Source organism: Camelus dromedarius, chromosome 13 (assembly GCF_036321535.1).
Source record: "Camelus dromedarius isolate mCamDro1 chromosome 13, mCamDro1.pat, whole genome shotgun sequence".
Lineage (NCBI taxonomy): Eukaryota > Metazoa > Chordata > Mammalia > Artiodactyla > Camelidae > Camelus > Camelus dromedarius.
The window spans coordinates 66,275,268-66,294,420 of record NC_087448.1 but is presented as its reverse complement, the minus strand read 5'-3'; the positions used below and the strand labels follow the sequence as shown (position 1 = coordinate 66,294,420).

The 19,153-nt window shown below is 47.4% G+C and overlaps 1 protein-coding gene across 1 annotated transcript; it reads left to right on the top strand.

The window, feature by feature from the left end:
* The first annotated feature begins 16,940 nt into the window (after positions 1-16,940).
* LOC135322717 (large ribosomal subunit protein eL29-like) lies at positions 16,941-18,830 on the top strand. Its single transcript, XM_064492884.1, has 2 exons — positions 16,941-17,364; positions 18,784-18,830. The coding sequence occupies exons 1-2, from the start codon at positions 16,941-16,943 to the stop codon at positions 18,828-18,830; spliced, it is 471 nt and encodes a 156-aa protein (XP_064348954.1).
* The last annotated feature ends 323 nt before the right edge of the window (positions 18,831-19,153 follow it).

Here is a 19,153-nt window from a genome sequence, read left to right as displayed (position 1 = left end):
AAATTAAATTCACATAAAATGTGGGAAGTCTGTTGCCAAAGAAGATGAACAAGAAGCAGAGGTATACCTGTGATGGGTTTGGAATGGAGTTTCCATTTCCTTCTCTCCAGACGGACAGGATGGAGGCGAGTGGGTGGTAGCCACACCGCAGTTACTAAACACCTCCTGTCACATCTGTGCTCTCTGAGTGTGTGTCCACAAGTGGAATGTGTAGAAAACAGCATGTAAATTACGTACACATATAAATTCTGTGGGTCCGGTCAGTAGCGAGCTGTTAGTATTCTCAGTCTACAAAGGTGAACAGTGGGAGATGGTGGCAGGGGTGGCAAGGAGAGTCACAAATGTCTACATATTTAGTGACATTTATAGTGATAAATGCAGACAGGAGAACCCCTCCCTGCCTCCTTGATTTTGCAGTCTAGTGCTACTCCAAGAGACAAGAGACACCATATAATTCAGGGCAAAGTAGGATGAGTACCAAAAAGGAAGTCCTAAGTGGACTAGGATAACGTTTACTAGACTGTCCGTGGGCCTAACAATAGTTCAAATGGGTACGTTTTGGGACCACCGAGGCAACACCTCCCATTGCCCAAGCTTGCACGGCTTGGAGCTGACCGCAGGTACCTCCAGAGATGGGGTTCCCTTTTGTCAATTTTCCCTTCCAAACAGAAGGGGCGCAGGAGGGCTGTGAGCCTTGGCACAGCGGGTCCTGACAGCCCCAGCGGGAGGGTCACTGCCGAGACATCCAGCCCCATCTCATTGTTCAGCTCCGGGAGTTTCCTCCTCTGGCAGAGACCTGGAGCCGTGAGCTGAGCGGGAAGGGGACGGACCCGGGCGGGACTGCGGGGTGGCTATTGCTGCCGCTCCTTCCCCTCTCCGGGAGCTCGGGTTTCCCGGGGTGTGTGCGGATTCGCATTAAAAAGGGAAAAGCACGATCCAAGTTGATTTTCCAGCGCCGAGAGGAAATGCTGTTTCCTGCATCGTACAAAACTGGTGCCAACAAGACTGACACAGGAGCCCATTGTCCCGCTAACAATGTGGTGATGGGGGAAGGACGCCTGAGAAAACAGACCTTGGGCCGCCCTTAGCGTTTGATCTTTCCGTGTGTGTGTGTGTGTGTGTGTGTGTGTGTGTGTGTGTGTGTGTGTGTGTGGTGGAGGGGTGTCAGGCTGGTAGAGACGGGCACTGCCCCTCTTTCCGTCCTGCCTTCGCTTCCCCGGCGCGCTCCTAACGATGGCAAGAGACCTGGCCCTCCAAAACACCCAGGGGACAAAAAGAAAAAGGGAAGGGAAGAGAAAAGGACGGAAACGACAAGAAAGGAAAGGAGAAGGGAAAAGACAAGACTCGCCCCCAAGTCGCCCTATGGGCTCATTTCCAACCTTCCACCGGCCTGGGTCACAGGCAGAACCGAAAGTTCCCAACCCTTGTCTCCACCCTGTGCCAACCTCGCTCCTCCAGTGAACCGAGCCCAGGGTGATCCCACGCGGAGCGAACCCCATCGCGAGGGGTTGTCCCTCGAGAGCTGCGTCCCGGGGCAGGACTGACCGGCTGCTGCCTCGGGGCAGCGAGCGCCGCGTGCGCCCCGCCGGGTGCGCGGCGCGCCGGGGTGGCCCCTGGGTGGCCTCTGGGTGGCCCCGGCCCGAGGCGCGCGGCCGTCTGGTTAATGGCACCTGGGCGCCCCGGGGTCAGAGCCGCTGCCTGAGGACACGTTGCTACAGGCTGCAGGGGACGCGGGTTCACCCCAGCGCCCAAATGTAACCTCCCCGCCCTTCTCCCGCTCACGTAGCCCGGGGTTTCGGGACGTGAAGTGCCGGCGAGGAGGCGGCTCCGGCCACCGCATGGGCTGGGCGATAAACAATCTCACAGGATACACAACACCCTGGACTGTCACAAGTCCCTCGCAGGAAAAGATAAATAACATCTGAGGAGCCGCGGCGCAGCCTCCCCGGGCCCAAACAAAAACCCTGGGAGAAGTTAAGTAAACAAGAGAAGGGGAGTTCACCCAGCCTCCGCCGCGGAGAAACCAGATGCGGCGCCCCTCCCCGGGCTCTGCCTGCTGGGGGTCGCTTCCACTGGAAGCCAGGACAAAACAAAATCAACCCCACACGCGGTGCCAACTTTGTCCTTTCAACCGATTGGCAATTGTCACTTTCCGGGTAACGAGCGAGTTTCCTGGGCACTGGAGGAAATCTTTCTAGAGCAGGGGTTGAGATGCGCTGGGTTTTCTGGAAGAAGAGGCCAAAGAATTTCCTGAGGAAACAACTCTCTTCCAAAGGTTTGCTCCTTGGGATCCTAGCTGTCAGCTATCCTCACGTCTGTGGTTCCATCTTGACTTCTTATAAACACTTCACCAGATCAGAGTGGGAGAGGGAGCTGGAATTGAGACAGGAACAAAATCCAAACCTGAGAACTACAAACGCTCGGTGAAATGGCTGTTGAAAATGCACACCTAAAGGTCTCACCTTTCTCCCAACTGGAGTTTGAGTGCCTTCAGTGAGGGAGCCAGATACAGACTCTGAAGTCAGTGCTAAGCACCTTCTGGGCTTCCTTCCTCCTCCCCTCCTCCTGCAAAAACTTAGCTAGCTCTAGACTGCCAGTCTTCACAGCCCAAGCAGAACCTCTTAAGAAGTCCAGCCCCAGGCTCATATTTCCAACAGCCTCTTCCATGCTGCCCAAGGTATATTATTTGGAATCCGGATTAGACCTAAAACACAATTTGATTCACTGCTTACACACCTATTTACCTATTTACCTGTCAATGTCAGCTGGACCACTCTAGGAGCTCACTCCCTACTGCGTACTATTTTATCTTTTCAGTAATCTTTACATCCATGTAAATATAAGTTTATGTGATGTTTTGAGATCAGCGAAAGTGGGATGAGGACAGTTGGGTGGGGGGTAGTGAGTGTGCGCTGGCCAGTTACTAAATATAACTCATAGTAGACTGATGTCCTCGTCCCTCTGAATGCTCTGACCCCTAGCTCAGCAGGGACGCACAGACACAGTGTACCTAGATTTCCAGATGTTCTTCAAGCTTCCTCATGCCAGCCATGTGGGCGTAATGGAAGCATCTGGGTTGGATATTGGCACAAGTAGATAGGTCAGTGGTTGGAAGACAGAACACGCAGAGCTCTGATGAGAACGCTGAGGGACTCTAATGGGAAGCTTTCACTGTAGTCCAACACAACACACACATCTCCTGCGGACTATGAGCGCCTCTCAGAAGCAGCCCCATTTCTGATTCATCTTTGCATTCCCAGTGGCTGGCCCAGCGCACAGAACATAGTAGGCACTCAACAAATATTCATTGCTGATCAAAGGTATTATGGATCTGCTTATCAAATATGGAGGTGTCACAAAATTGATATAGTAAACATAATTGATTTTAAAATCAGGGTCACCCAAAGTCCAAGCAAATGGGAGCAGTGGGTGAATTGATGATGAGAACATATAAGGTCTCTCTTGAGTCTCCCAAACTTTGATTCTGCACGTACAGGTTGTGGATCGTAGGACTCCTTAGCCAGCCACACAGATAAGAGCTGATGGTATATTCAGTATGAGGCACCAGAGACCTCTGTCTCAAAAGTGACCTTCGACTACATTAAAAGTAGAAGCTCTGGGTCAGAATCTACCGTGTGTGTGCTGGGCGTATGGAGCTCTGGGCTCAGCGCTGAGCTCCCCAGTCTGGGAAGAGATGAGACACAGACGTATCCATTGAGAGGAGAGGGATGGGATGGAGGAGTGACCGAAATCCCTTTGTGTGAGGATGATGGAAGGAACTAGTGATGTTTAGTCTGGAAGAGAGGGGAGTCCTTTGGGAGACATGAGAGCTGCTTTCAAATATTTGGAAAGATGTCAGATAATGAAAGGGGTTGGAATTCTGTCGTCTCCCATTCCCCAGACAAGACCAGGGAGCTGAAGAATCCTGAAACGAGGGTGACTGTCCACAGATGACACAATTCCTGCTGACTGTGTCTTTTGGTGACAGACTCCTGGTTAACATGCTGCCTCAGGGGGAAGTGAGATCCCTGAGAGGACTGATTACAGCAGAACCTACGTGACCTCTGGCCAGGAACGTACTAAGATAGTTTCAAGCATTCGGTGGTGAGTGGGGTGGAGAGAAGGCTTCTAGGATCCCTTCTGACACTAAGCTTGTACTAGTCTATGATCTGTCTATTTCTATTTTGCTAAGGGTTAACTCTGCCTTGCTGTAATTTCTTAAACCAAATGAGATCATTAAGGCTTTTTTATATTACTGTTGTATAAAGACAAATATGCATCATGGAACCAAACCAAGCAGTGCATATTTCTGAGCCTCAGCTTATAGAGTGAGACGTTTAAAGCTACAGCCACACATTGCTGATGCTATACAATGATCATGATTACTGCAGGTTTGAAGTCATTAAATGCTGATATTTGCAAAAAGCTTTGTCTGGCCAGCGGGGATACAGAACAACTGGAACTTGTATATACAGCTGGCAGGAATGCAAAAAGGTACAGCCGTTTCAGAAAACAGTCGAGCAGTTTCTTATTAATTCAAACCTACACTCTCCAAATGACCCAGCAATCCCAATCCTAGGTGTGAATCCAAGAGCAAAGAAAACTTATGTCCACACAGACCCATACACAAAAATGTTTGTAGCAGCTTTATTCATAATGCTGAAAACTGGAAAACAACCCAAATGTTCGTCAGCCAGTGAATGAATAAATAAGTTGTGGTACGTCCACACATGGACTACTACCTGGTAATAAAAAAGAATGAATTGCTGATACAGACAACAATACAGGTGAATTTCAAGAGCATTACACTAAGCAAAAGAAGTTAGACACAAGAGTGACACACATACAGTGTGACTGCATTTATTTGACCTTTGGAAGAGGCAGAACTGTAGGAATGAAAATCAGATTAGTGGTTGCCAGGTACTGGGGGTGAAGGGAGGGCTTGTCTACAAAAGGACATAAGAGAGCTGTTTAGGGTGATAGAAATATATGTTGATTGTGGTGGTGGTGATGCAATATACACTTGTCAACTCAGAGAACTGTACACCCAGAAGGGTGAATTTTACTGTATGCAAATCATACCTCAATAAAATGGTCTCAGGAAAAGCTCTGTCCTCATTTGTAATAGTTATTTTCTGGAGATTTGCACAGAGTTGGCATTCTAGAACTGTTTGTGGAATGAATGAATGAATGAGTCTTTACGGATGAAGTCAGGTTGTACAGAGATGAAACTGGAGGAGATTAAATGCTCCAATCCTCTTGGAGATGCTCTGCTGTCTGTCTGAGGAACGCCTCCCCCCCGCCCCCCCCCCCCGCCATGATGCCTCATGAGGTACAGGTGGGGTGGGAAGATGGGCTTGTGGCAGGAGGAAACAGCACCTCCACAGCCAGCTTTCTGAGGAAGTCTTATTCATCTGCAGTTGGGACCTTCATTCGGGAAATGCCTAGTAGCCAACCCAATATTGCAACGTGCAAATGTTGTCTGAAGAGGCGGGGCGGGGAACACCGCACGTGGGAGAAATGCCTGTCGGAGGGCAGCCAAAGACTCTAACAGTGTGCGTGCCTCCCCAGAGGGTCGAAATTTCCTTCTACGCTTCTAGTCTAGCAATTGTCTTTTAAATTTTACTTCAAAACAGGTAGATCAGAAAACAACACTCTCCAAATCTGAATAATACACTCCTAGTAATCACTGGAAGACTACAGCTGGCTTTAGGAAAATATGCCAAGTTGTATTTATAGACCAGTTATTTTGCAACTTTCTTCCTCTATGAGTATCACAGGATTCCTTTTTAAATCACGTGAACCATTCTAAGCATATGGTTCAGTAGTGAAGTATATTCACTCTGTTAGGCAGCAAATCTCTGTAACTCTATTATCTTGCAAAACTGAACCTGTCCCCATTAAGCAACTTCCCATTCACCGCCTTCCCCAGCCCGTGGTAACCACCATCCCACTTTCTGTCTCTGTGGATTTAAATGGGCCATACGGTATTTGTCCTTTTGTGACTGGCTTTATTTCAGTGAGCACAATGTACTCAAGGTTCATCTATGTTATGACATGTGTCAAAATTTCCGTCCCTTAAGGCTCAGTAATACTCAGTTGCATGTATAGACCACATTTTCTTTATTCATTCATCCATCGATGGACACTTGGGTTGCTTCCATCTTTTGGCTCTTGTGAATAATGCTGCTGTGAACATGGGTGTACAAGTATCACTTTGAGACCCTGTTTCCAATTTTGGATATCTCTCTATCTCTATATATCTAGAAGTGGAATTGCTGGATCATATGGCAATACTATCTCTAATTCGTTGAGGAACTGCTCTACTGTTTTCCATAGTGCCTGCACCATTTTACATTCCCACCAACAGTGCACCAGAGTTTCAATTTTTCCACATTCTTGTCAACACTTGTTATTTTCTGTTTTGTTTTGTTTTGTTTTGTTTTGAATAGTGGCCATCCTGATGGGTGTGAGGTGGTCTCTTGTGGTCCGATTTGCATTTCCCTAATGATCAGCAATGTTGAGCATCTTTTCTTGTGTTTATTGGCCATTTGTGTATATCTTCTTTGGAGAAATGTCTACTCGAGTCCTTTGTTCATTTTTTTCCCTTCGTTCATTTTAAAGTCAGGTTGTTTTTGTTGTTGTTCTTGAGTTGCAGACATTTTAAAATATATTCTGGAGATCGCCTTAGTAGAGCTATGATTTGCAGTATTTCCTCCCATTCTGTGTGTCGTACGGTAGAATCTGTCTACACAACAGAATCCTCTGTGTGGAAGCCAGTACCTTAACAAGCCCCCTGGGCTGTTCTGCTGCACTGGAGGGCATCTGCTTCACGGTTCTGATGCTCTTACAATAGGGCGGAACCTTCGTTAACAGATTTATGTAATAAACGTTAGTGGATTTGAATTGAGCCTGAGAGTCCTAAGAGTAGGAAAGGATACTAGGTGGTCACATCACCCAAACACCTATTTTTAAGATGAACAAACCAAATCCTGGAGATCAAAATGACTCCCCAGAGGGGTCACATGGCAAGAGCTTAGACACAGGCGTCCCCCTCTGTCTGTGGTGCTTCCATCATACTAGGGGGCTCTGGAATCTCTATGTAGGAGAACTGTGTGCTATACGGGCAGTCTGTGTGGCAGGTGCACACATTCCCCTAACAAAATAGGTGCATTAAAAGTGGGGTGTTTGTTTTCCTTAAGTGTGGGAATGTCTGATTAGAAAAATTTCCAGGCTAATGTTTTGCCTGAATGCCACGTTTCCTTGACGGCATGCTAGAGCTAGTTTGAGAAACCTAGCATCCTTGAGGAGTGGAGCCTAGGGACAGGTTAAGGGACTGTGTCTTCCCTTTTTGAACAGTAGTTTCTCCTACCTGCCTCCCTGGTGTGTGGCTTCACTGTCCCTGGCTCTCCTCCTGCTTCTATGGCTGTACTTTCTTTGTCCCCTTTGGGACCATTTCGAGTTCCTTCTCCCCCACAAATGTGAAGGTTCCTATGGCTCTGCCCTCAGCCCTCTTCTTTTCTCCCCAAGTACCTTCTCCCTAGACAGCTGTCCTTGGGCCCTTGGCTTTGCTGGTGATGGCTCCTGGGTGGAGCCCAGACCTGGATACGCAAGTGCCTTCCACCTGTGTCCGTGGGGCGGCCCCAGCACATTAAACTCACTGTGTCCAAATTTCACCTGGTCTTTTCTTCCTCCAGACTTGCTCTCGTTGCCCTGTCTTTGCATTTTTCCATGCTAGAAACCCAGCTGTCACGGTCACTCAGTCATCTAACTCTGTTCCTGCTATTTGTTAAGTCGCGATCAAGTTCATTATCTTTCTTTTTATCCTGGCTTGACCCAGTCAGTTTAGCAAGTCATTGCTAAAGCAGAGACACTCAGGCTCCCAACTACACACACACGCACACACACACACACACTTACACACAAAGGAACGTGTGTGGTGAACAGGCAACGTGATGGCAGGGATCCCCACCCAGATCCCTTTGCCCCGGAGGATGCCTGGACTGCTGAGTGTTGGCTGCTCAAGGCTCGCCACCTGCATAACCTCTCAGCATATGTCAGGTTACCTGTGTTCCCCACCCTCGAGGCGCCCTCAGCCAGTGACTGATGAGTCCAGGGATACAGAAGTCAGGACCCCTGCATCAAAGAGGGACACCTCTGTGCTGCCGTTCATCTTCCAAGCATCTGTGGGAGGAGGCTGAGGCTAGACTTCAGCTGAAAACACATCTTTCCTTAGCCGCCTCCCCTTCCCTCTCCTGCTTCGCTCTCCTCCTGACAGATCCCTCTGGAGGGCCTCTGCATGAGAATCTTATCTCAGCTCTGCTTCTAGGGACCCTGACCCGAGACAGGGGGCATGACTGACACTTGTCAAGGGGAACAAGCAGAGCTTAGAAAGACCAACCACACACAGGCCAGGCCCTGGCAGCCCTCAAGGAATCAATGAAAAGACGATTCAGGAAGTGTTACTTTACCAACCAGACAGGAAATTTAAGATATTGATTTACTTTTTTTTAGCTTTTTTTTTTTTTTAATGGAGGTACTGAGGATTGAACCCAGGACCTCATGTGTGTTGAGCACACACTCTACCACTGAGTTATTTCCCTCTCTCCTGATTTACTTACTTTAAAGAGAGGTGATTTGCAGACTGTTTGCCTATCTGCCCATTTTGCTCTACTGGACCCTCTGTCTTCTGGCCTTATCTGGAAAGGTGGTGTGTATTTGGCATAAGCCCTGAAAGATGAGATGCAATCAGCAGAAGGTGGACAGGAACATGGAAAGAGCTTGTGCAAAGGCCCTGAGGCAAAACCAAAACACTCCAACATGTCCGCCGCCACCACCAACAGAAAGGCAGAGTGTCCCAGGGACCCAGAGGAAGCCAGGGTGCCTGGAGCTTGTGGAGTTCAAGAAAGAGGAGGACAGAATGAAGTTGAGAGAAAGGTAAAGGCCAGAACACTCAGGGCCTCATAGGAGAGGCATGTGGATTTTCATCTGAGATGTAACCGGAAGGTTTTAGGCATTGTGACAAAGCAATCTGTTTTGTATTTTTAAAAGACTATTTGATTCCAGAGTCTTTTGTCTTAATAAGGAAACTTCTGCAAGTTCAAAAGAAAAATGATTGACAATTTCAAGGGTCAGAATATCACTTTTCCATGTATCTTTGAAATTGTTAAAGCCATTTTAATTTCCAGGCTAGCACAGGAAGGGCTAAGGAGGGCAGCTGGTTTATTTTTAAAAAGTAAATTATATGAAACCTTTATAAGATTTTAATTTTCTTTTTTTTAAATAATATTTTTTGTTTTGTTTTCATTTGAGGGGGAGGTAATTACGTTTATTTACTTATTTATTTTAATTGAGATTGAATGGGGATTGAACCCAGGCCTCGTGCATGCTAAGCATGTGCTCTACCACTGAGATATACCCTCCCCCCCTTAATTTTCTTTTTATATCATAGCAAAGGATGAACATTAGTTGAGCAATTTTTATTTGATTAGATCATTTCCAGCAGACCTTATATTCAGGAGCTTTATTTCAATAGCTTATATGCAAAAAGCTTTGGTGGTCACTGGCAAAAATATTAAGCATTGAAATTCGAAATTCTCTTTGCATGTACTGCTGTTTTTAAAATGACAGCTACTATTTCAAAGCCTAAATTAATGTAATGAAAATAATTTCTTTAAACGAAAGGAGATAAAATGGTGCCTACACAAACTCTATAAACTTAAAAGAGGAATAATTTCTATCAAACTGCTCCATCAAAAGATGAATAATTTCCATCAAACTAATTTCCCTCCGACTTTCCTGTTATACTTTCCCTCTAAAAATCTTATATAAGCTTGTTCATCTCTATGCAGTTTAAAGAATCATTGTATTGATAGTTTATTTTCTACACATTCTTGTAATTGTCAGTGACAATAGTGAAATACTCATCTGTGTATCCCTAACGTCGTTAAAATCTATTTTAATCTCCAGGATTTTCTCCCGTAAAACTTTGTTTTGCAGAGAATTTTTTAAGCAGGGGCAGCAGTAGAAATGAGACCAGTCAGGAGGTCCCCGGGCGCCCGGAAGCGAGGCACGGGGGTGGCTCAGAAGACCGTGTGGAGACAGGCAGGCCAGTGAGACGCACGTAGGAACAACAGGACTTGCTGATGCTTTGGATGTGGCGGGGTGGGGGGGTGAGGATGAGAGAGGAATCCAGGATAGTGACCACATTTTCAACTTGAGCAAATGGCTGAACAGTGTCAGCAGTGACCAGATAGGGAAACTGGGAGAGGCCCTAGTTCGGCGGTGAAGGAATCAGGAGTGGCACTTTTTAAAGCAAAGGGTGCATCCACGCAGAGCTGTCAAGTAGGCACTTAGATGGAGGAGTCGGGAGGTTGGAGAGGTGAGGTGTCCTTTGCGGAATCCTTAGCACTTAAGTCACAAGACGGGATGAGGTCACGTGGGGAGAAAGGACAGAGGAGAGGAGAGAGCCTTGAACCGCTCTGGACACCAGCACTTAGGAGTCGGGTGTGTGTCTGAGGGAGGCAGGCAGAAGCCTGCAATAGATTCCGCCAAAGAACAGCAAGAGAAGCAGCAGAAAAACTCAGAAAGTGCAGCATCAGAGAAGCTGGGAGAACACGCTTTAAGATGCGGACGTGGGTCGGTGAGTTAAATGCAAAAGTCACGTGAGACAAAACCAGAGAAGATGTCCCTTGGATTTGTAATCCGGGGGAGTTCAGTGGCTCTGACAAGGACAGAAACAAGACTGGAGGGGGTTTGAGAAGAGGGCGGGGGAGAGGAGGTCACACCGTGGACAGCTCTCGAGAAGTTTTGCCTGGACGGGGGCGAAGTGGGGAGGGCCCGCAGAGAAGTGTGTGCGCAGCACCAGGAAGCTTTGGCGATGCGCTGGTAAATGTTTAACAGAACCCCCTTTGGAGACGGAAACCTTCATTTGTTCAGATAAATACTCTGCACGGTTAATTTCAAGTCACCACCACAAGGTCAGACAGCTTGCAAGCTCACCGAGCACTGAGCACTTGGCTCTGAGGAGCCAGGGCGACCCAGTTCCAGCAGCCACTGCCTCAGAGGGAAGTTCTTCCCCAGAGTAGGGGCTACTAAACCGTCTGGGAGGTGGTCCTGAGAAGAAAGAGAGTGTTGTTTCAGGACAGCAAAAGCCTAAACGAGGGAGGGAACAGGCACCGAGAGGTTTGCCGACTTGGGGGTGGGAAGAGGAGGGAGACCCCTTCCAGGGCTCCTAGTCCCTCAGGGAAACAGGAGACGAGGCCGTCAGCAGAGGGACTGGCCAGCAGATGCTGGTGATGGTGGAGTTGAGGGATCGCGTGGTGGAGGAAGGTGGACAGGAGCCTCAGGAAGACAGAGAGGAGCGCTGTGTGACAGGAACGTGGGGTGAGGGCCTGGGAGGCGTCTGGTGACCTAATCTGCTGAGGATCTGCCTGTTGCGGGTGGCGTCCTCCCAGACTGTGAGGAGTAGGGTCTGCGAGGCCAGCGTGGTAGATGTGTCATCTCCATGTACACTGAAGTGGCCAAAATCCTGCATAAGGTGAGTGGACAGCCAGATAGGCAGCTAGGAGCTGAAACATTCTGTGTGTGTGTGTGTGTGTGTGTGTGTGTGTGTGTGTGTGAGAGAGAGAGAGAGAAGTCTGGGCATGACGGCCATCAGGAGGAGGAGGAGATGGCCTGTGAGAGGTGCAGCTGTTTGTGCAACAGTGAGGGAGAGATGTGGTCTGCGAGGGGCAGTGGGGAGCCAGGAGAACACAGTGGATGTTTCTGGTCCTGAGCTCCGAGAGGCGTGAGAGAGAAATGGCTCCAGCTGCTCCAGCTGCAGTGGAACATTCCCAGGGTGAGCCAGTCACTGGTGAAGGAATGGGGTGGAGCTGAGGGTCTGCTGATGGCAAAGTGGAGAGCCCTCAGGGGGATAGGGGGGACGGGGTCCGACCGAGGGTGCATAGAGCTGACTGTGGGTGTGACTCTGGGTGAGCAGAGAGGCTGGGGTTTCTGGTGGTGGCTGAGTTAAGAACGGATTAGAGGCACGTACCCTCGTTTGGGTACAAAACATTCCACACCAATATGCCGCCAAGATTATCAACAAGACGCCCGGCTTGAGAGCCTTTGAGACATTACCTGATTTAACCTCTAAGCGGACTGAAATGCTCTCAAGCATCATTTGGCGTCCCCCCAGTCACTGAACCCGAATTCCTTCACTTGGCACCTCCTGGGTTCTTGTTCAGATTTCTGGCACCCAACTGAGATTTCTTGGCCCATGTCATTTTCTGCCTTAGAGAGTTTTTCTCTCTGAAATTTAATTTCATATACCATTTGTATGTCCTCGTTTGCTTTCTTCTCCTAAAGCTGTTTCTGTGTGAGCTGTAAAATGGTGTCTTTTATAGGATTTATTTTCCCTTACTTGTGAGATTAACTCCAGACATACTACTTTGACTACTCAAACTTTTCTCCTGAACAAAAGGGAGATTCAAAAACATTAACCAATTGAATCTCCTTGATTCATGTACTGGTATTCGTAGGAAGCCATCTAGCAGTAGGCCTCCTTCCTTCTATGAGTGTTTTGAAAGAGTACCAAAGGGAAACCAGCCACCACAAGTATTTTTCTGCAGGACTTAGAAAATTCTTAGTAGTCAACCAAATAGGATAATGCAGTCTGTTTGCTGCAAGAATATAACTGGTATCATAACAGCTGCCACCTCTTATTTCAGAGGGAAAAAATACCGCATTATGTTAAAGACACAGGATTTCAAATGCTCAATTACATATATATTTTTTTTTGCTGGAATTTTCCATCTTTAGAACCTAGCTTCTAGAAACAAGAGAAACACTGTCCTGGGTTCCTATTTTCCAGGGTGGTGGCATTTCATGGGGTAATAGTACAAATGAGAAATTCAACAAGGTTACAGGAACTTCTGATAGAAAATACGGGTCAGAGTCAATCTGGTGTGGGAATCATTAGCAGTAACTTTTAGTTCTTTTGGGAGTTTGAGATTTGCAAATGTTAGCTACTAGTATATAAAAATAGATTAAAAAAACAAGTTTCTTCTGTATAGCACAGGGCACTATATTCAATACCCTGTAAAACTTTTAATGGAAAAGAATATGAAAACGAATATATGTATGTGTATGCATGACTGGGACATTGTGCTGTACACCAGAAATTGACACATTGTAACTGTACTTCAGTTTAAAAAAATAAATTAAAAAAAAAAGAAAACCCCTTTAAATTCTGAATTCCTTCAACATGTGCAAAAGAATTAAAAAATGAAAAGAAAAGAAAAGAGCACCAGGCTCCCAACCATTCTGTGAAAGGTACTAAACAATTGGAAAAATAGTCATTTTAAATGACGTGACCATTCACCTGGCGATGCCTAACCCCACTTACCAAATTCAGAAATCTCTAAGAGCCTAAAAGATACGGCATTTCTGAGTATGGTAAACAGATGCCCTTGTTTTGATATTATTTGAGATCCACAATCTAAGCTTGTTTTGACAATGTATTTTTCTATTCATTTTTGTTGAGTGTCTGCACCACCCATGTTTTGGGCATAGTGTTAACCCATGGAAATAAGTTACAAGTAGTTGTAATACAGAGCACATTGATAAGAGATATAAGGAAACCCCCAAACCCTCTGGGAATTTAAAGAAAGGAATGAGAGACGAAATCTCAGCGGAAGTGGAATTTGAACGGTGTGTCATGGGGACAGTAAGTCTGGAACAGAAGCAAGAGGTGATGGGAGGACCAGCTAAGGCAGTGGAATTAAAGTGAAGATGTGTTCCAAGTCTGGGAAATGCCAAGTAGGCTGGTTTGTGGGGGGGAACACAGGATCCACGAGGCATAGAAAATTAGTTTACAGCCAGACGTGCCTGGATACCACGCGGAGAAATCCGGGCTCCGGGGAAAAGGCAGCGGGGAGCAGCCGGATGTGGAGTGCACCCGCTCTCCGAGGTGGAATCTCCAGCACGCGTGGGAGAATTTGGAGAAGCGGAGACTGGGGCAGAGCTGTCAGCTACGACACTGTTCGCATCACAGGTTTAAGATCTTTTGCTTTTATTACCTCACAATTATTGCCATCATTATTAACTTTCATGGTCGTTTATTAGATGTCTGCCATGTGCCAGGCACACTCATCAAGCGGCTAGCATACACAAGTGATCAGACAGAATGTAAGGGAGTGTTTCATATCGTTGGTATCATCCGATAACAAGCAAGAGGAAGGAGGAAGATTTCAGATGAATAAATTCTATTAAGAAAATCAAATGCATTATCCTTCCCTTTGCAGAAACGGGGTTGGGTAGGTTATTTTGAACAGCCCTCCCACTGAAAACCATGACAAAGGGTAGGTAAAGTATCTTTTTTTTTTTTTTTTTTTTTTAAAGAAAAACCTCAAAAGCTCAGATACAAGCGTAAGGAATTTACTAGGTTGAAATCTGTAGGAAAGAGGAAGTCATTGAGGCCTGGAGTTGCTTTTGCTTTGAGAACAAATGTGATCCAGGAGAACCTGAATTTGGGATTTGGTGGCCTAGAGGAGTAGGAGGGAAAAATCCTTGCTCCTCTTCAAATTGGGGGACTGGCAATATGACATCCTCACCACATCACGCTGGAATTAAGGTATGAGCCAGTGCAAGTGTAAGACGCAACCAGGAGTAAGCCTTTCCACCCTCGTGACTTGAGACCTCATCTCTGCCAAAACCCTGGAGGACTTAGTCCCTTTTCAAATATGCAATTAAATTATTCTAGAAAGTTCTTCTGAACCATGAGGATCACTAAGACTTTCTGAAGTGAACTACCAAGTTTTAGTTACTCAGATCCTCGTGTCTATTCTGAGTGGTTTGTGGAGGGGCAGAAGAAAAATCCACTGGAGACTTTTGGTTTCCGGCCCAGCAGTTAAGCAGCTTTAGAAGTGGATACTCCAGCCTAACAAGGAAAAAACTGAACACACCTAAAAACTAACAACTCGTCTTAAATCTGAAAGAGAAGTGAGAACACAGGGCAAACGACGACTCTCCCCAAACTGGAAAGACACACAGGCAGCTACGGAGAATCACAACTTACCGGAGCAGACACTTCCCAGCAGACAGACACTTCCTCGGGAACCAGTGCTGGGGTGGGAACCCTGAGCGATAATGGACCGGCTGCTGGAGCCTCAGTGTGGACAAGTCTGAGAGATGAGAACTCCTGGGACACCGAGTCATCAGGGGCCTTCACACTTTGGGGAGTTTTAGCCCCGGGAGCTCTACCTGGTTCTCCTTGTGAATATCAGCAAAAAATCCACGCCCCGCTTCAGGCAGGAGGAAGGGCAAGGAGCCCCGGGAAAATACACCGGAGGCCTCTGTGCTTAACCAGGCCTGCCCTCGGGGGCACCAGGTAAGCAGAGCCTGACCTGCTGGGGTGTCATCAGAGCCCAGCTGGCATGGGGAAAGAAAGACCCGACTCCAGTCCTCTCGAGCCTTAAAACTGAGAAGCACTGTCAAGTTCAGTCTCAAGGCACAGGCTCAGCTAAAGTCAATCAGAAGAGGCATCTTCCTTGGCAGGAAGGGAACAGAGGACACCGCACCCCACAGCCCCCGTCAAAGGCTGCAGCAGTCAGGGAACGGGGTAGCGGGGGAGGAGCAGTTGTAATGACACGATACGACAGCAGAGCCAGAAAGTGAAACCTGCAGCCACATCTCACTGTACTGAATGCCGGGCGCGGTGTTCCATAGTCCAAGCACCTAACACCCCCGGCACCAGCCGGACCTGAGGGTGAGGCCCTCCTCCTGGGCGTGACCACCCAGCACAGCATCGCAAGAGGTGGCCAGACTGGAGGGGTGGCTTTCGTTCTGGTCACACATTCATTCATGGCGGAATGTGACTACACCTTCAGCACAGGCAGAGAGAATCAAGCATCCTGTCAGATAATTTTCCTATAGCTGGTTGTTAATTGCTTAAAGAACCAGAGGAGAAAAGCAATGAGTAGGCCTATTTTCTGACGAGCTCTTGAGCGTATTAACTCACTGGCAGCCAACTGAATGACACACTACACATGTTTACAGTTTTCTTAATTTAGGCTTTCTAATTGGCAAATAGATAAAAGGATTTTAGAAACTGGCTCTTAAATAATATCATTGATTGGCACTTGTTAGATATTTTACTTACGAAGCGTTATCCAAACAACACACCCTGAGGGAGGGTATAGTTCAATGGTAGAGCACAGGCTTAGTAGTCACGAAGTCCTGAGTTCAATCCCCAGTACCTCCATTAAAAAAAAGAAAGAAAAAAAGAAAGAAAGAAAGGAAACACCCTGCTTCATTATGCCCATGGTATAAAAGCAACTGAAACTCAGTGAGAGAAGGTGGGTTCCTTGGAGAACACTGTGTCTTCCTAACAGCGCCCTCAGCATCCTCTAGTGTAATTATTGTGTAATTATTGTAATTGAGGTCCATCCCGCACCTAAGGCTGTGAGCTCCGTGAGTCCAGCAACCACGTGAGACTCATTTACACCTGTGCACGGAGGGCCAAGCCAGGTTCATACATACCGGGTGTTCCATAATCATCAAATGAATGAAAGAAAGAATGAAGAAAAGGAAACCGAGTCCAAGGGAACGAATTTGGGGCCAGCAGAGATAGCTGGGGGAAGTCCTTTCTGGGGGGAAAGCGTCCTGGCACGGTGCCTCCTGTTCTCAGCTCAGCGTCTTCAGGAAGTTGTAAACGGCCAACAACGGAGGCAGATCTGAAGAGCAGCGGGGGCAGCTGGCTACACTAACCCACAAGCTCATGGAACAAGTTTGCTCTCAGATTGAGGCCCTCCTGGCGGCTTCCCTTTCTCTTGGGGTCCAGGCACTTGGGTGCAGACATGGCCAAGTTCAAGAACCACACCACGCACAGCCAGCCTTGAAAATGGCACAGAAATGACATCAAGAAACTCCGACCACAAAAATGTGAGCCTTCTAAGGGGATGGGCCCCAAGTTTCCGAAGAACATGCGCTTTGCCAAGAAGCACAAGAAGATGGGCCCGAGGAGGATGCAGGCCGTGATGCCAGTGCCACGAGTGCGGGTGCCAAGGCTGTCAGGCCCTTATAAAGGCAAGAAGGCCAAGCCGAAGATTGCAAAGGGATCAGCAAGTGCAGTTGACATACCTACATTGCAGACCCCAGACTCGGGAAGCCTGCTGGTGCTGCATCACCCCAGGAATCAGGCTCTGCCGGCTGAGTCTAAGACCGAGGTGCAAACCAAGGCCCAGCTAAACCTCCTGCTCCAGCTCCAGCTCAGCTCCTGCTCCAGCTCCTGCTCCAGCTCAGCTCCTGCTCCTGCTCGACTTCCACCTCCCAAAGGTGCCCAGGCCACCACGACGGCTCGGAGCGGCACCTCTTTCTGCCAATGTGAGGGTAGAAGGACTGATGTGACCCCTGGGCTGCTAGTTGGGCTGGTCTCCTCCTGTGCTATTTGTATAAATAAACCTGAAGCAGGATCTGCCCCTTCCCCTCCCAGAAAGGAAGCCCTCCTGCTGGGGAGTAGGTAACAAGGATGTGTTCTGGTTGTTTAAACCAGCATCACGCCCCCCCCCAACATCTGGCAGAGTACCCTCCTGTACAGCGTTCTATGTTTAAATAACAAGTGTTCATGTGCTCATGTGTTGTTGTTACTTCTGTTGTTTCCCCCCTCCCCTGAGAGAAAGAAGGTGGTAAAGTTTTCTAGTCACTCCTACTTTCCCGGCTCATCAAATCTAAAAAGGGAAAGAGGCTTTCAGTCAGTAACTATTTATAGTGGGACTGGGTTCCCAAATGAGCACATCAGGCCAAACGCATAAATAGTCAGAAGGACACTAGAAAATCTTTTAAGTTGCCCATAGATTACAGTCGTCTGTCCTTCCTTAGCCTGACGGCCAGTCCTGCCTAGGGCCTTGGAAGAGATCCCTGTGTCTTCTATGGACACCAGAAGTAGTCACCCTGTGCTTGGGGTCCATGATGAAGAAAAACATTCGCATCTTTACAGGGTCAAGCAGATGCCAGTGGGAAACAGCCTAAATGTCCATCAGCAGGTGACTGGATAAAGAAGATGTGGTATATTTATACAATGGAATACTACTCAGCCATAAAAACCGACAACATAATGCCATTTGCAGCAACATGGATACTCCTGGAGAATGTCATTCTAAGCGAAGTAAGCCAGAAAGAGAAAGAAAAATACCATATGAGATTGCTCATATGTGGAATCTAAAAAACAAGCAAACAAACAAAAACAAAGCGTAAATACAGGACAGAAATAGACTCATAGGCAGAGAATACAGACTTGTGCTTGCCAAGGTGGTGGAGGGTGGGAAGGGATAGACTGGGATTTCAAAATTGTAGAATAGATAAACAAGATTATACTGTATAGCACAGGGAAATATACACAAAATGTTATGATAACTGACAGAGAAAAAAATGTGACAATGAGTGTGTATATGTCCATGTATGACTGAAAAATTGTGCTGAACACTGGAATTTGACACAACATTGTAAAATGATTATAAATCAATAAAAAATGTTTTAAAAAAAAAAAAAAGCACATGCCAGTGGGAAGCAGCGTGATTCTCATCTCTCACCCACCAGGATGCTTGGTCCGTGAGGCTGACTCACCTGGACTCCACGTGCCCTCCCTCCCTCCCTCCCCGAGCAAATGCATATCCCCTCTCCCAGGAGCCGATCCCTGTGCTGGGTCAGGGGACACAAAGAAAAGGCACTGTCCTCACCCTTGAAGAGTCTGCCACCCAGTGAGGGTCACAGCCTGATCTTGGCCTGATCTTGTCTCCTTTTCAGCGACCTTGGTTGGGGATAAGAAACACAGCAACAGTCTTGACTTTTGAAAACACTGGAAGCCTCTGTTTCTCTTCTCCCGACCTTAGCTGGACCCCTTTCACACCTGGACCCCAGCCACTGTCCCCCAGGCAGGTTAGAATCTCAGGCTCAATCCAGTTAGAGAGGTGGGAACTTGATCTAGGCTAACATGTGATCTCCAGCCACGAGGGACTTGGCAAGATCCCAGGAGGAAAAGAAATTTGTATTCTAAGCTGAGGCTAATTGTTCTCATATTATTTTGCCATTTCCCTATTACAGGAGCAGCGTGCATGCTTGAGGCAAGACACAGGCCGAGTTAGAGCAAGTGTTAAAACCAAGCAGGCTGTGCCAT